The following is a 14,798-nucleotide window of genomic DNA, read 5'->3' on the forward strand; positions in this document are numbered from 1 at the left end:
AATAGTGGGAACTACACCATACACTGGTCTTATGAATAGTGTGAACTACACCATACACTGGTCTTATGAACAGTGGGAACTACACCATACACTGGTCTTATGAACAGTGGGAACTACACCATACACTGATCTTATGAATAGTGGGAACTACACCATACACTGGTCTTATGAACAGTGGGAACTACACCATACACTGGTCTTACAAAGAGTGGGAACTACAGCATACACTTGGGATAAACACACACAGCTTAGCATTAGCTCAAGCACTTTCAACATTCAAGGTAAGGATACACAGTTCAGTAACAGGAAGGACCATGTGCAACTACCATTTGAGATAAGCACAGAAATCTCGGCAATGGGGCCGTGTGCTATTACCATTGGGAATAAGTACAGAAGTCTCGGCAATGGGGCTGTGTGCTACTACCACTGGGGATAAGTACAGAAGTTTCAGCAATGGGGCCGTGTGCTACTACCATTCATCTCAGCAATGAGACCATGTGCAAGTACCATTTGAGATAAGCACAGAAATCTCAGCAATGGGGTCGTGTGCTACTACCATTGGGGATAAGTACAGAAGTCTCAGCAATGGGGTCGTGTGCTACTACCATTGGGGATAAGTGCAGAAGTCTCAGCAATGGGGCCATGTGCTACTACCATTGGGGATTAGTACAGAAGTCTCAGCAATGGGGCCATGTGCTACTACCATTGGGGATTAGTACAGAAGTCTCAGCAATGGGGCCATGTGCTACTACCATTGGGGATAAGTACAGAAGTCTCAGCAATGGGGCTGTGTGCTATTACCTTTCAGGGTAAACACATTCATCTCAGCAATGGGACCACGCGCCACTACCATTCAAAACAAGCACATTCATCTCGGCAATGCGACCGTGCACCACTACCGTTCAGAAAAAGCACATTCATCTTGGCAATGAAACCACGTGCCACTACCATTCAGGAAAAGCACATTCACCTCGGCAATAGAACCATGTGCTACTACTCTTCAGGTTAAGCACATTAATTTCAGCAATAAGACAATGTGCTACTACCCTTCAGGATAAGCAGGTGCAACTGGGCAACAATTTCACAAGTCATTTTTTCCAGTGACTTATGTTGCAAATCTGGCTATTGTTAACATTTCCTGTGTTCCTGTGTACAACTTTAACTTATTACAAGCAACCGGATTCAATAAGTCTTACTTAAATTTTGTAGAAACCACAAAAAGTTTCCTGCTGAGACATGTACGAATCAACAAAAAATTACAGATTCCTGTTTAATGTGTGTCAGTTTATGAATGTGTACAATTTTTTACAGTAGGTGTCTGTGATTTGTTGGTGATAAATTTTAACAATGAACAGGCAAAACGCAGTCCACTTGTTTTAAAATAATATATTAAAACCAGTCAAAGTATATACAAATGGTTATTACACTGTTGGTTATCCCAGAGCTTTAAATAATTTTTTTTTTTCACTTTCCATGCAAACTCTTTCAGTTACTTTACAATACAAGTTCACAATATGTTGTATTCTTCCTACTCTGTTGTTACCATACAATCAGTGATAATTTCACTTATATTAAATAATTGATAACTTTAGTCGTATATGAAGCAATAAATGATTGTCTCTTTTTTTTTTGTCAAAATCCACACAGGCTGGTTAAATTACTTTAGAACATAATTTGACAAAACAGTTTATTCTTTATACTCTATTATTACAATACAGTCTGTAACAATTTCACTTTAAAATACAGTTAAGCTTATAATCATGTAATATATTTGAGACATGTAAATATGTGTAGCCTGACATCATGCACCAGAAAGTCCTTCTAAAACATGTACAAACTAATAGGATAACCAGGTCTTGCTCAAGCATGTAAAAAACCAACAGGAATCACCAGACCTTGCTTAAACATATACAAACCAACAGGAATTAGCAGATCCTGCTTTAATGTGAGCACAGAATCCTGTATGAGCATTTATAAACTAAAGGGAATGCCAAGCTTTGTTATACATTTATAAATCAATAAGAAACACAGAACCTGTTTAGATTTATACAAACCAACAGAAACCAAAGAATCTCGTGCTGACATGTACAAACTAACAACAGTTGGCTTCTGCTTCATTGCATGCAAACCAATACAGACTGAGTCCAGGTTGAATATGAACAAAGTTTACACGTGAAGTTTTGTATCATAGACCATACCTTAGGATTTTCAGGGTCTCTTGCACTTTCTATCATAGTCCTTTCATTGAATATAGAGCTGTTAAAGAAAAAAAGAATTGAAAATTATTTATCCTCCTAGTTTATGAAAATTATTTTTTGTTTTACACATACTAACAGTAAAAGAATCTTCTTATGGTTGTAAGATACTAGAAAAGTTTGCTATACCTGAAAATCACGACTGTTCTAGTATTCTTTACATACTTATTTTTCATGAAATGACTCAATTACTTCAGTTGTCAGGAATATCCAGGTATTCTTTTCTCAAACAATGTAATAGTTATATAATTTTCAGTCTTTATTAGTTGTACACAGGAAAATTTATTTATTTTGCACACAATGTTTCACCAGGTTAACTTGACATCATCACTAGGTGGGATAGTAGGACTGAAAGTGACATTTAATTTAAAAAAGGGTCACATAAGAGACTATAACCAATAGTAATTAACAACCATATGACTAAGTAATTGCAACAAATATAGTAATTTATCAATGAAGTGTAAAATTTATGTATAAAAATTTTTTAAACCTGAGTCTAAGTATGGAAAGTCATTATGTACACAAGAGAGAAAGGAACGATTATAAGAAATGTAAATAAACACCTCTGTAGTTGTTGAAACTAGGGATGTTGTTTTTAATTAATAGACCAAAAGTGGCTATAATAGATGAAAACATACGCCAATACGCGTGTCTATAGGATATATATATATATATATTTCAGATTAGGAAAATGTTAACTTCTAAAACAATGATTCCTGCTCCAACTCTTAAAGAATGGAAAAAGAAGAGGAAAGCACCCAAGAATAAGCCAACAGAAGTTAATCATCCACAATAAAAAGTGTCAATGAAGACCCTCATAATACCAATGAATACAAGAGAGGCTGATGCTAAGTAAAAGAAAAGAGCAAGGAATAGGAAATGTGAAAACAAGGGACTGAATGTAGAAAAGATGGGTCCAATGAGGGACTGAATGTAGGAAACATGGGTCCAATGAGGGATTGAATGTAGGAAACATGGGTCCAATGAGGGACTGAATGTAGGAAACATGGGTCCAATGAGGGACTGAATGTAGGAAACATGGGTCCAATGAGGGACTGAATGTAGGAAACATGGGTCCAATGAGGGACTGAATGTAGGAAACATGGGTCCAATGAGGGACTGAATGCAGGAAACATGGGTCCAATGAGGGACTGAATGCAGGAAACATGGATCCAATGAGGGACTGAATGTAAGAAATATAGATCCAATGAGGGACTGAATGTAGGAAACATGGATACAATGAGGGACTGAATGTAGGAAACATGGATCCAATGAGGGACTGAATGTAGGAAACATGGATCCAATGAGGGACTGAATGTAGGAAACATGGATACAATGAGGGACTGAATGTAGGAAACATGGATCCAATGAGGGACTGAATGTAGGAAACATGGATCCAATGAGGGACTGAATGTAGGAAACATGGATCCAATGAGGGACTGAATGTAAGAAACATGGATCCAATGAGGGACTGAATGTAGGAAACATGGATCCAATGAGGGACTGAATGTAGGAAAGATGGGTCCAATGAGGGACTGAATGTAGGAAAGATGGGTTCAATGAAGGACTGAATGTAGGAAAGATGGGTTCAATGAGGGACTGAATGTAGGAAAGATGGGTTCAATGAGGGACTGAATGTAGGAAAGATGGGTTCAATGAGGGACTGAATGTAGAGAAGATGGGTTCAATGAGGGACTGAATGTAGAGAAGATGGGTTCAATGAGGGACTGAATGTAGGGAAGATGGGTCCAAGGTGATGTATAAAAAGGTACGTAACTCATCTACCATGACCAATAAAAAAGCAGGTGAAAAAGAGCATAGACAGGGCCAGAAGGAGAGAAAGGAAATCTGAAGAGAAGCAAGGAAGAAAACCAAGGCAGAAAAATGGAAAACAACTGCTGTAACAACAGGAGAAACAGTTTTGGAAATAGAAGACCAAGAAAATAAAAATCAAAGTTTTGTTAGCAATGCAAATCTCAACAAACTGAACTCTTAAGTGAAATTTAAACACGTCTGATCATTATTATGCCAAAGAGAAAAAACTTCTATTGGTCATCAATATGTCATGAAGTATGGATTGCTGATGAAATAACTAACATATAACAATATTTATGGACAACAATAGATCTATTGATCCATCTCATTTGTCCCATCCTCTAAGCCATACAAAAATATGAAATAAATAAATTTAAAAAAATTAAAGCCAGCCCATATCATTCATATATCTATCAAGCTTTCTTTTAAACACACTAACATTTACTGCCTCCACAACACCCAAAGTCAACTCATTCCAGAGGTCAACTACCACATTTAAAAAATAAAACTGTTTTAGCTGAAGACAACTTATACCATGACTAAATCCATATTTGTGTCACCTAGTTCTATTATTCTTACTGTTAAATGTTGATGCATGAACATTACCAATTCTTTTTACAACCTTAAACACTTCCATTAGATCCATTCTAACTTTTCTTTTGTCAAAAGAAAACAATTTTAATGATTTTAGTCTCTCCTCATATGACAACCCAGGTACCATTTTAGTAGTCCTCCTCTGAATCCTTTCCAACAACTCAATGTTTTTCATATGGTAATAAACCCAAGACTGAACACAATATTCCAAATATGGCTTAACCAGTGACCTGTACAATGAAATTATAGCCTCTTTAGACTTGTACTTAGTATTTCTGTAGATACAACCAAAATTGTATTTACCCTACCACTGTCAATAACACATTGTTTGGATGGCTTAAGATACCATTATACCAAGATCCTTTCCTTTTATGACACTGTTTAGGTTATTCCAATCTAAAGTTTATTTATAATTCAAATTATGATAACCAACATATAGCATTATTATAATTAAAACCTATCTGCAATTTATTTGCCAAACTCACAAAATAACCTAAACCCTTTTGTAAATCAGTAACATCCTCTTACAGTCAGCAACACCAAAGACCTAAATATCATCATTTATTGACTATTCTTTCACTTGTATCATTAATGTAAATCAAAAAGAGTGGAGGTGCTAAGACAGAGCCCTCAGGTACCCCACTTGGGACATTAATCCAGTTTGACAGAACTCCATTTAGAACAACCCTCTGCCTTATTCTATCCAGTTAGTTAACTTGAACTCAAAAATAGTGTTAGGGTTAAAAGTATTGAACTTAATTGTAAAGACCTTATTCAACTGAACAACAGATTTCAGCAGGCAAGAAACTAGTAGAATGAGGGAAAGCAAAAGGAATAGAAAAGAATATGGAATATGAACTGAAAGTTTTAATAGATGATTCCTTGACATAACATGTGGATAGAATAGTATGTGGAATAAATATGGAAAACAAAGATTATGTTTTCCTTTGGCATAGATGGAAGCCATGACTTACAGAACAAGAAATATAATGAAGGGGACTGACAACAATACAGTTTTTGTTGTGCATGTAGGAATTAACCATACAGAGAAAAGTAAGTCAGAGGAGCTAATAAATAAGTCACTGATAAAAGCATTTAAAGATAAAGATCATAAATTAATTGTGTCAGAAATACTGCCAGAAATTAATATTTGAGATCAAATTTTGAGTAAGTCACTAGAACTACATGTTAGGCTGAAATTAATATGTAAGGTTGAGCAGGTTAGCTGGTTGAACTGGTTGGATCAGTTCAGTGGAATGTTTTAAACTAGATATGTTACACTTAAGTATGAAAGGTTCTGGTATGTTTGTAAGGAATATTAACTCAGCTGTAAATATGGGAAGTGTTAACTTAAGTATGACAGGGTCTGGTATGTTTGTAAGGGATATTAACTCAGCTACAAATAAGGGAAGTGTTAACTTAAGTATGAAAGGTTCTGGTATGTTTGTAAGGAATATTAACTCAGCTACAAATAAGGGAAGTGTTAACTTAAGTATGAAAGGTTCTGGTATGTTTGTAAGGAATATTAACTCAGCTACAAATAAGGGAAGTGTTAACTTAAGTATGAAAGGTTCTGGTATGTTTGTAAGGAATATTAACTCAGCTACAAATAAGGGAAGTGTTAACTTAAGTATGAAAGGTTCTGGTATGTTTGTAAGGAATATTAACTCAGCTACAAATAAGGAAAGTTTTACACTAGGTCTAGATAGTAGTGGAAAGGATAAAGTAAATGAAACAAAACTGAGATGTAGAGGAAATTATAGCATAGGAAATAAATATAAATGTAGTTATAAGAATAGGCTTAATTATTATTCTAGTAATGCTAGAAGTACAAGAAATAAAACAGATGACTTTAGGACACTGGTAAGAATAGAAGATTTTGATATAATGGAAATAACTGAAATAGAGTATATGATTGTGATGACTGAAACTTCTTTAAAATACATAATTACAGGTTGTTTCACAGGGACAGAGTAGTAGAGAGAAAGGGAAGGAATAGCTCTATACATAGTGTGAGTTACAACCTGTTGAAGATGGAAATATTAAGAATAATAGCAAAGTTTCTGTTAGTGGATATCAATACAAAAAGTTCTTGGTAGAAATTAGTGAGAAACTTTAATGTGAAATTAACATTTCAGCTGTTAATGAAGTAATAATTATGGATGATTTTAATTTCAAACATGCTGACTAGGAAATGCCAGAGTCAAACCATGGGGGATAAAAGGTTTTTGGAAATTGTTCAAGATGGCATTCTTCATCAATTGATGAGAAAACCTACTAGAAATAATGCTATTTTAGATTTAATGTCAAATTCTAATACAAATATGCTTGAGAGGGTAGAAAATGAAGAACACCTTGATACAAGTGTTCACTGCTGTATTAGGTTTCATAGTGATCACTGGGTTTAATGTTTTAGATTGTTTGTTTTGTTTTATGAATTTTGCACAAAGCTATAAAAGGACTATCTGAGCTAGCCATCCTGAATTTAGCAGTGTACAACTAGAGGGAAGGCAGCTAGTCATCACCACCTAATGCTAACTCTTGGGATACTCTTTTACCAACGAATAGTGGGATTGATTGTCACATTATAAAACCCACACAGCTAAAAGGGTGAGCATGTTTGACGTGACTGGGATTTGAACCTGATACTTTCAGACTGAGTCGAACACCCTAACCACATGGCTGCAGGTGGAAATCAGAAATAATATTTTGATTCCAAATTTCAAAATAATTTGAAGTGATGCAACAAGAATTATCTTTTCTGAATTGGGCAGCTGAGTTTCTTGGAGACACTGAGCAAACGATGAAAATTTTGAAAGAAAAATTTCTCAATATCGAAAAACAAATGTATGCCATGCAGAAATAAAAGAGTAGTATTCAAGAAGGAAAAAACAGGTTGGCTCACAAAGGGTACAAAAGATAAAATTAAAGAAAAGCATCACAAATTTAAAAAAGTTAAACTAACTGACATTATAGATGATCAAGAAAGTTGGTCAAACAGGAATTTGAAACATCCAAATGGATGTATGAAAACATTTTGGCTGAAAACATAAAAATTAACAGTAAGGAATTTTTAAAGCATATCAGGACATTAAATGTTTTGCTGCATATGAAAATCAGGAATAATAATATTTTGATTCCAAATTTTAAAAAGATCCAACAAGAATTATCTTTTGTGAACTGGTAACTGATGTTACTTAGAGACAATGATCAGATGAGGAAAACCTTTAAAGAACCATTTTTAATATTCAAAACAAATAATATTCCAAAAAAAAATGGTAGTTTTAAGTAAAAACCAGTTTGGCTTAAAAAACATACGAGATAAAATTAAAGAAAAGCATAACAAGTTTAATTTAAACTGATTGTTATTACAGGAGACTTACAGGAAATTACAACATCAAAAAGGTTGGCTAAAAATATAGAAATTACAAACAAGTATTTCTTTAAATATATTAAACAGAATGTTAGAATGGGAAAAAAGACCCTTGTAATATGATGAAGACTTGACTGTTTAACCAAAACCTGTATCCCAGTGACTGTATAACCAAAACCTGTATCCCAGTGACTGTTTAACCAAAACCTGTATCCCAGTGACTGTTTAACCAAAACCTGTATCCCAGTGACTGTTTAACCAAAACCTGTATCCCAGTGACTGTTTAACCAAAACCTGTATCCTAGTGACTGTTTAACCAAAACCTGTATCCTAGTGACTGTTTAACCAAAACCTGTATCCTAGTCAGACCAACTTAACCATGATTTACACAAAATGAAAAAATAGAACATTTCATAAACTATAATTAACTGGACTCAAAGTGGAAAACAAAATAATATCAGTAGCACTGGCACCAGCAATGTAACTAATACAAGTAATAGTAACACCACCAGTATATTCATAAGTGTTATATCATTAGTAATACTTACTAAAGAACTGTAACACCACCAGCATGTTGATAACATAACTGTATTATATAATTACTAATACTAACTGGAGTACTGTAACATTACCAGTATGTTCATAACATAAGTGTTATATCATTAGTAATACTTACTAAAGAAGTACTGTAACATTACCAGTATGTTCATAACATAAATGTTATATCATTAGTAATACTTACTAAAGAAGAACTGTAACATTACCAGTATGTTCATAACATAAGTGTTATATCATTAGTAATACTTACTAAAGAAGAACTGTAACATTACCAGTATGTTCATAACATAAGTGTTATATCATTAGTAATACTTACTAAAGAACTGTAACACCACCAGTATGTTGGTAACATAACTGTGTTATATCATTACTAATACTAACTGAAGAAGAACTGTAACATTACCAGTATGTTCATAACATAAGTGTTATATCATTAGTAATACTGACTAAAGAAGAACTGTAACACCACCAGTACGTTGGTAACATAACTGTGTTACATCATTACTAATACTAACTGAAGTACTGTAACATTACCAGTATGTTCATAACATAAGTGTTATACCATTACTAATACTTACTAAATAAGAACTGTAACACCACCAGTATGTTGGTAACATAACTGTGTTATATCATTACTAATACTAACTGAAGAAGAACTGTAACATTACCAGTATGTTCATAGCATAACTGTGTTATATCATTAGTAAAACTTACTAAAGAAGAACTGTAACACCATCACAGTCTATGTAGAATGACTGTAATACTAACTGTAATAATGACTCAGCAAAGACAAATAATGTTGTATAGGAGCTACCAACTTACGTGAGAAATCCAACCCACAAGCTAGTATCATAGAAAGCATGGCTCCACATCAATCGTCCAGTCCCTAGCCAAGTGTTCTGTGTGAACATCTTTTCACTCATCTTTCTGTAGAGATTTTCACACTCATCAAGAGTCAGGTTCAGCCCTCCCAGTAACATGCACAGAATTGCTCCAGTACTCACCCCACACAGATAGTCAAATAGCTGGTGTATCCTTTTTCCTGTTTTAGCTTCAATATACCTCATTATCTCAATGGCAAGTATACCCCTGTAATGCAAACAGTTTATCACACATATATTGTTTAATTACACAGTTTATCACACATATATTGCTTAATTTGTTACACAGTTTATCACACATATATTGTTTAATTTGTTACACAGTTTATAACACATGTATTGTTTAATTTGTAACACAGTTTATCACACATATATTGTTACACAGTTTATCACACACATATTGTTTAATTACACAGTTTATCACACACATATTGTTTAATTACACAGTTTATCACACATATATTGTTTAATTACACAGTTTATCACACATATATTGTTACACAGTACACAACAAGAACATAAATTAGCATTTATCAAGTCAATCTCACTCCTCATAACACCAATTTGTAATCTCAGTAAAAAATTCAGTAGGTTAACACTGAAAGCAACACCTCATTCTTTATAACTTAGTTTACTTCAGTAAACAGTTCTGTATGTTAACATTTGAGGCAACACCTCATTCTTTATAGCTTAGTTTACTTCAGTAAACAGTTCTGTATGTTAACATTTGATGCAACACCTCATTCTTTATAACTTAGTTTACTTCAGTAAACAGTTCTGTATGTTAACATTTGAGGGAACACCTCATTCTTTATAACTTAGTTTACTTCAGTAAACAGTTCTGTATGTTAACATTTGAGGGAACACCTCTTTCTTTATAACTTAGTTTACTTCAGTAAACAGTTCTGTATGTTAACATTTGAGGCAACACCTCATTCTTTATAACTTAGTTTACTTCAGTAAACAGTTCTGTATGTTAACATTTGATGCAACACCTCATTCTTTATGACTTAGTTTACTTCAGTAAACAGTTCTGTATGTTAACATTTGAAGCAACACCTCATTCTTTATAACTTAGTTTACTTCAGTAAACTGTTCTGTATGTTAACATTTGAGGCAACACCTCATTCTTTATAACTTAGTTTACTTCAGTTAACTGTTCTGTATGTTAACATTTGATGCAACACCTCATTCTTTATGACTTAGTTTACTTCAGTAAACAGTTCTGTATGTTAACATTTGATGCAACACCTCATTCTTTATAACTTAGTTTACTTCAGTAAACAGTTCTGTATGTTAACATTTGAAGCAACACCTCATTCTTTATAACTTAGTTTACTTCAGTGAACTGTTCTGTATGTTAACATTTGATGCAACACCTCATTCTTTATGACTTAGTTTACTTCAGTAAACAGTTCTGTATGTTAACATTTGATGCAACACCTCATTCTTTATAACTTAGTTTACTTCAGTAAACAGTTCTGTATGTTAACATTTGAAGCAACACCTCATTCTTTATAACTTAGTTTACTTCAGTTAACAGTTCTGTATGTTAACATTTGAGGCAACACCTCATTCTTCATAACTTTTTTTTCAGTTTGCTATCTCAAGAAACTCATTGTTTATTAATATTCTAGTACTTATTTAATATTTTGGAATAAAACAAACTGTATATATACTTATAACAATTTCTTTAGTGTTGTACAGTAGAAGACTTCTGAAGATCAGTGTTCAAAACCATAAAGCAAATAAAATAACAAATATATACGTTTCAGTTACCATGAAAAAGAAATAATTTTGAAAATAATTACTGGTGTTAATATTTTTCTTTTCATTCAACTGCTCCTTTGTTCTACTGTTAACACTTACCCTGTCACATTAATTATTATTAAGTATACCTACCTGATACCTCCTCCATCAATGCTTAATATTCTAATTCCTTTTCCTTTAGGTGGATCTACATAACCCAACAAGGTTAACACTTCTCTTGCTTGACAAATAACTGCTGTATCATGAGTCCGTTCTCTCAGGTGAAGTACAACAGGTATTACTTTAGCCTAAACGAATATTTTCAGAAAATTATGTCTGTAATTTTCACAAATATGAGATGTATTATCTTGTAAATTCCTGGATAAACTGAAAATTTACTACAGATATTCTTAACTTTATATATATAGGCAGGTCAAGATACATGGCATGACCTTTCACAGTTACATTCAAGATTTAATTAAAACTTTGTTGTCAATGTACGACAATAGTCTCAGCATAAAAATATTTATGATGTCAAAGTTATGCAGCTTTATTTCCTTAATTTCTAAAGGAATTTTTTTTTAAATTATCAATCTTGAATCTTCTGTGTCATGTGCTGCCTCTACTTTCCAATTTCTCTTTTGCACAATTTTCAATGAAAGAGGCTGGTAAGGTTTACAATGAATTAGAAATACAAACTACATATAATGACATATAAAATATGAATATGATACTTCCTTCATTTGGTGACTTAAAATTTCCAAACTGACTATAAAACTTATCTCTGTGTAATTATTCACATGTACTTGTCTGACAGACATGTTTATAACCAAGAGGAATAGTGTATCTATACAAATCTTAACATCTCTTTATGTTAGGTAGTGAATGATTGTGAATCACAACAAAATAATATTTTGTGGAAAGTAATGTAATTTTTAAAATCCAGGTCAATATTAAACATTTTTCTCTGGTGTATGATGCATGTTTTGTGTTCTATGATGGATATTTGATATATATATATAGGAATTTTTATTTCATCTACCATCTTGGTGAAAAAAGTGAGGCTTAGAACAGTTACATCTGCAAGTGCAAAGATCAAACATGTCAGAGGATGATGGTCCAAAGTACCAGTAAAAAACACAAATCTGAAGAAAAGCAGATGTGAATAAATCAAGTCAAAAGGTCATTCAATCAGACCAAGCCCCTGTTGAGATTGTTAACTCTTAAATGTATGATTGTATTTTGTATGGGTTGTTTTATTACATTGTTAAATTAAACTAGTGGATAAGACTTGACAGGAACTTTGTTCTTTGAATATTTTTATAATGTATAATGTTTTGTCTTTGTTACTTTGAATATTAAAAAAAAACATTTCATTGTTAAAGGTATTTTAAAAAAACAATTACAATTACTTACTTTTGTTTCAATCAATGATTTGTATGTCTTTCTACATTCCATTCAGACCTTCTAATCTTTTCAAAAACATTTCCTGCAGTTCTGGTGATGCATAATACAATACCTTTACTGCTTTTTTACTTGTTAATCAGATTTCAGTTGATACGTGTAATAAATTAAGCCCATTTTACTTTAATTGTTTTTCACATTTCTTTTCAGTGATTTTTTTCCTTTCAACCAGTCATTGAGGTATACTGGTATATCATAATTTAAATGAAGTGTTAAACAATAAACCAATTTGTTCATGTTTCAGGTCCATAATGTAGTGTAGATTCTTCACAAGCCCATTTTCTTTAAGTAACCATCAAACTATGATTTTATCTTTTTCTTTCACATTATAAACTATTCTTCCTGAAGTGTGAGCCATATTGGCTTAAACAGTTGAAAAGAAGCTTTTGGGTGTATTTAAATCCTGGCTGAAATATAGATAGCTATATAACACCAGGACACATGAGGTTATGAATCATTAATTGATTAAGAGAGCAAAATTACACCTTAAGGGAAGTTAAGGGAAGTTGTGCTGTTCTCTGCAAGGATTACTGTGGATGAAGGTCGTGTTGCCCTCAACGAGGATTACTGTGGATGAAGATCATGTTGCTCTTTACAAGGATTACTGTGGATGAAGATCGTGTTGCTCTTATTTGTGAAGGGTTTTAATGTTGTGGCAATTACACCATAGGCTAGCACATTTAGACAAATGTAGGAATGGAAGTTTGTTCAAGGCTTCTTGTGACGTATGCAGGAAATTTCATGGTAGTTGGGTGTGACGTAATGGCTCTGTGTGGTATATAGAAGAAGGTATTATTCTTTAATAATTATTTTAATTAAAATAATGCAGACACAATTTTGTTTTTGGAGTACAGTGCGTCCAGGTAGCACGACAGTGTTAATAAATAAGATAAACTTGGCTTTGACTGAAACTACATGTTCAATTTAAACAAAAAAAGCATCAAGGTTTACCTTCATCAACATTCCTACAGATTCAGGGTAGAGAAGAAGATGTTTATGTATTCCTTCTAAGCGTGACAGCTGTGATGACACACTTGATGCTCCAGACAACGACTTCACTAGAAACTTGCTTCGACTGTCCAGTTCTAACTGTACAATATATTTGGAATATTTCACTAACAATTATCAAGCTACCGTTTCATGCAAGAATAATACAGAAGTACTTCAGTGACAATGGACAATGCATATCTAACAAGTTCAAGATGATGACAAAATGATTTAAAAATGGCTACTTTTAGATCATGACACTATATGTAATTCAGCTATTATTCAATAAATGTGTTATACTGACACTAGCTGTAACATGATTTTAATACTACATTAACACCAACTACACTATTGTTTCAATGATTTAACTTACATCACCTGTAACATGATTTCAATTGCTTAATTTACAATAGCTGTTGTGTTAACTATAACAATTTCAATAGCTACAATCAAAATATATTACACTATGTATGCTCAGACATTTCTGAACTTAGTATTTTTAAGTTCTAAATCACAACCACATATTTCCATAGTAATAGCTTCTACTGCTTACTTTATTATCACATAATAATGAATTTCATATTTCAATAACAGCACTTGGATGTAATTAAAAACATATGAATACAGTAGCAATGTTTAACACTATTCTTCCCAAATACAGCTTCTACAAAAATAGAAACAAAAAAATAGGTAAACACAGAGATTAAAATTTCATAACTAGTGAAAATACAGTCACTATAACAAAATTAAATGTATGTTAACTAACAGAATATTTGATGATAACAGAATTTAAAACAAATTAGGTACTTGGCCAAGACTGTTAACCTTGATATGAACAGAAATAAATACAAACTATAGCAGTTTTAATATGAATTTTCTAGGCCTTATTTTCTTTTACAGAAGGAATTGTTTTATAAAACTGCTTAGAGAAACACATTTGTGCTTCTTACTTGACAATATGTGTAAATTAAAAACCTCTAAACAGGTTAAGTTTGGTCTAAGAAAAATTGAGAAAAAAAAGTTGAAATCTGTAATAATCCTACTGTATTGCTCATTTACAGAGATTCAGTACAGTTGTCTGGAAAAACATGTTTAATGTGATGTTATTCATTAATACTCCAC

The 14,798-nt window shown here is 32.8% G+C and overlaps 1 protein-coding gene across 2 annotated transcripts in view; it reads right to left on the reverse strand.

Moving 5' to 3' along the window:
- Positions 1–14,798, reverse strand: part of LOC143230814 (calcium-independent phospholipase A2-gamma-like) — a 38,518-nt gene that overhangs the window by 9,315 nt on the left and 14,405 nt on the right. For both annotated transcript variants that reach the window (XM_076465039.1, XM_076465127.1), the window contains exons 3-6: positions 13,641–13,778; positions 11,379–11,533; positions 9,418–9,684; positions 2,199–2,256 (exon numbers count right to left, since the gene is read on the reverse strand). In XM_076465039.1, coding sequence (XP_076321154.1) covers positions 2,199–2,256; positions 9,418–9,684; positions 11,379–11,533; positions 13,641–13,778 — 618 coding nt within the window. The remainder of the gene's footprint in view (positions 1–2,198; positions 2,257–9,417; positions 9,685–11,378; positions 11,534–13,640; positions 13,779–14,798) is intronic.

This window comes from Tachypleus tridentatus, chromosome 1 (assembly GCF_004210375.1).
Source record: "Tachypleus tridentatus isolate NWPU-2018 chromosome 1, ASM421037v1, whole genome shotgun sequence".
Lineage (NCBI taxonomy): Eukaryota > Metazoa > Arthropoda > Merostomata > Xiphosura > Limulidae > Tachypleus > Tachypleus tridentatus.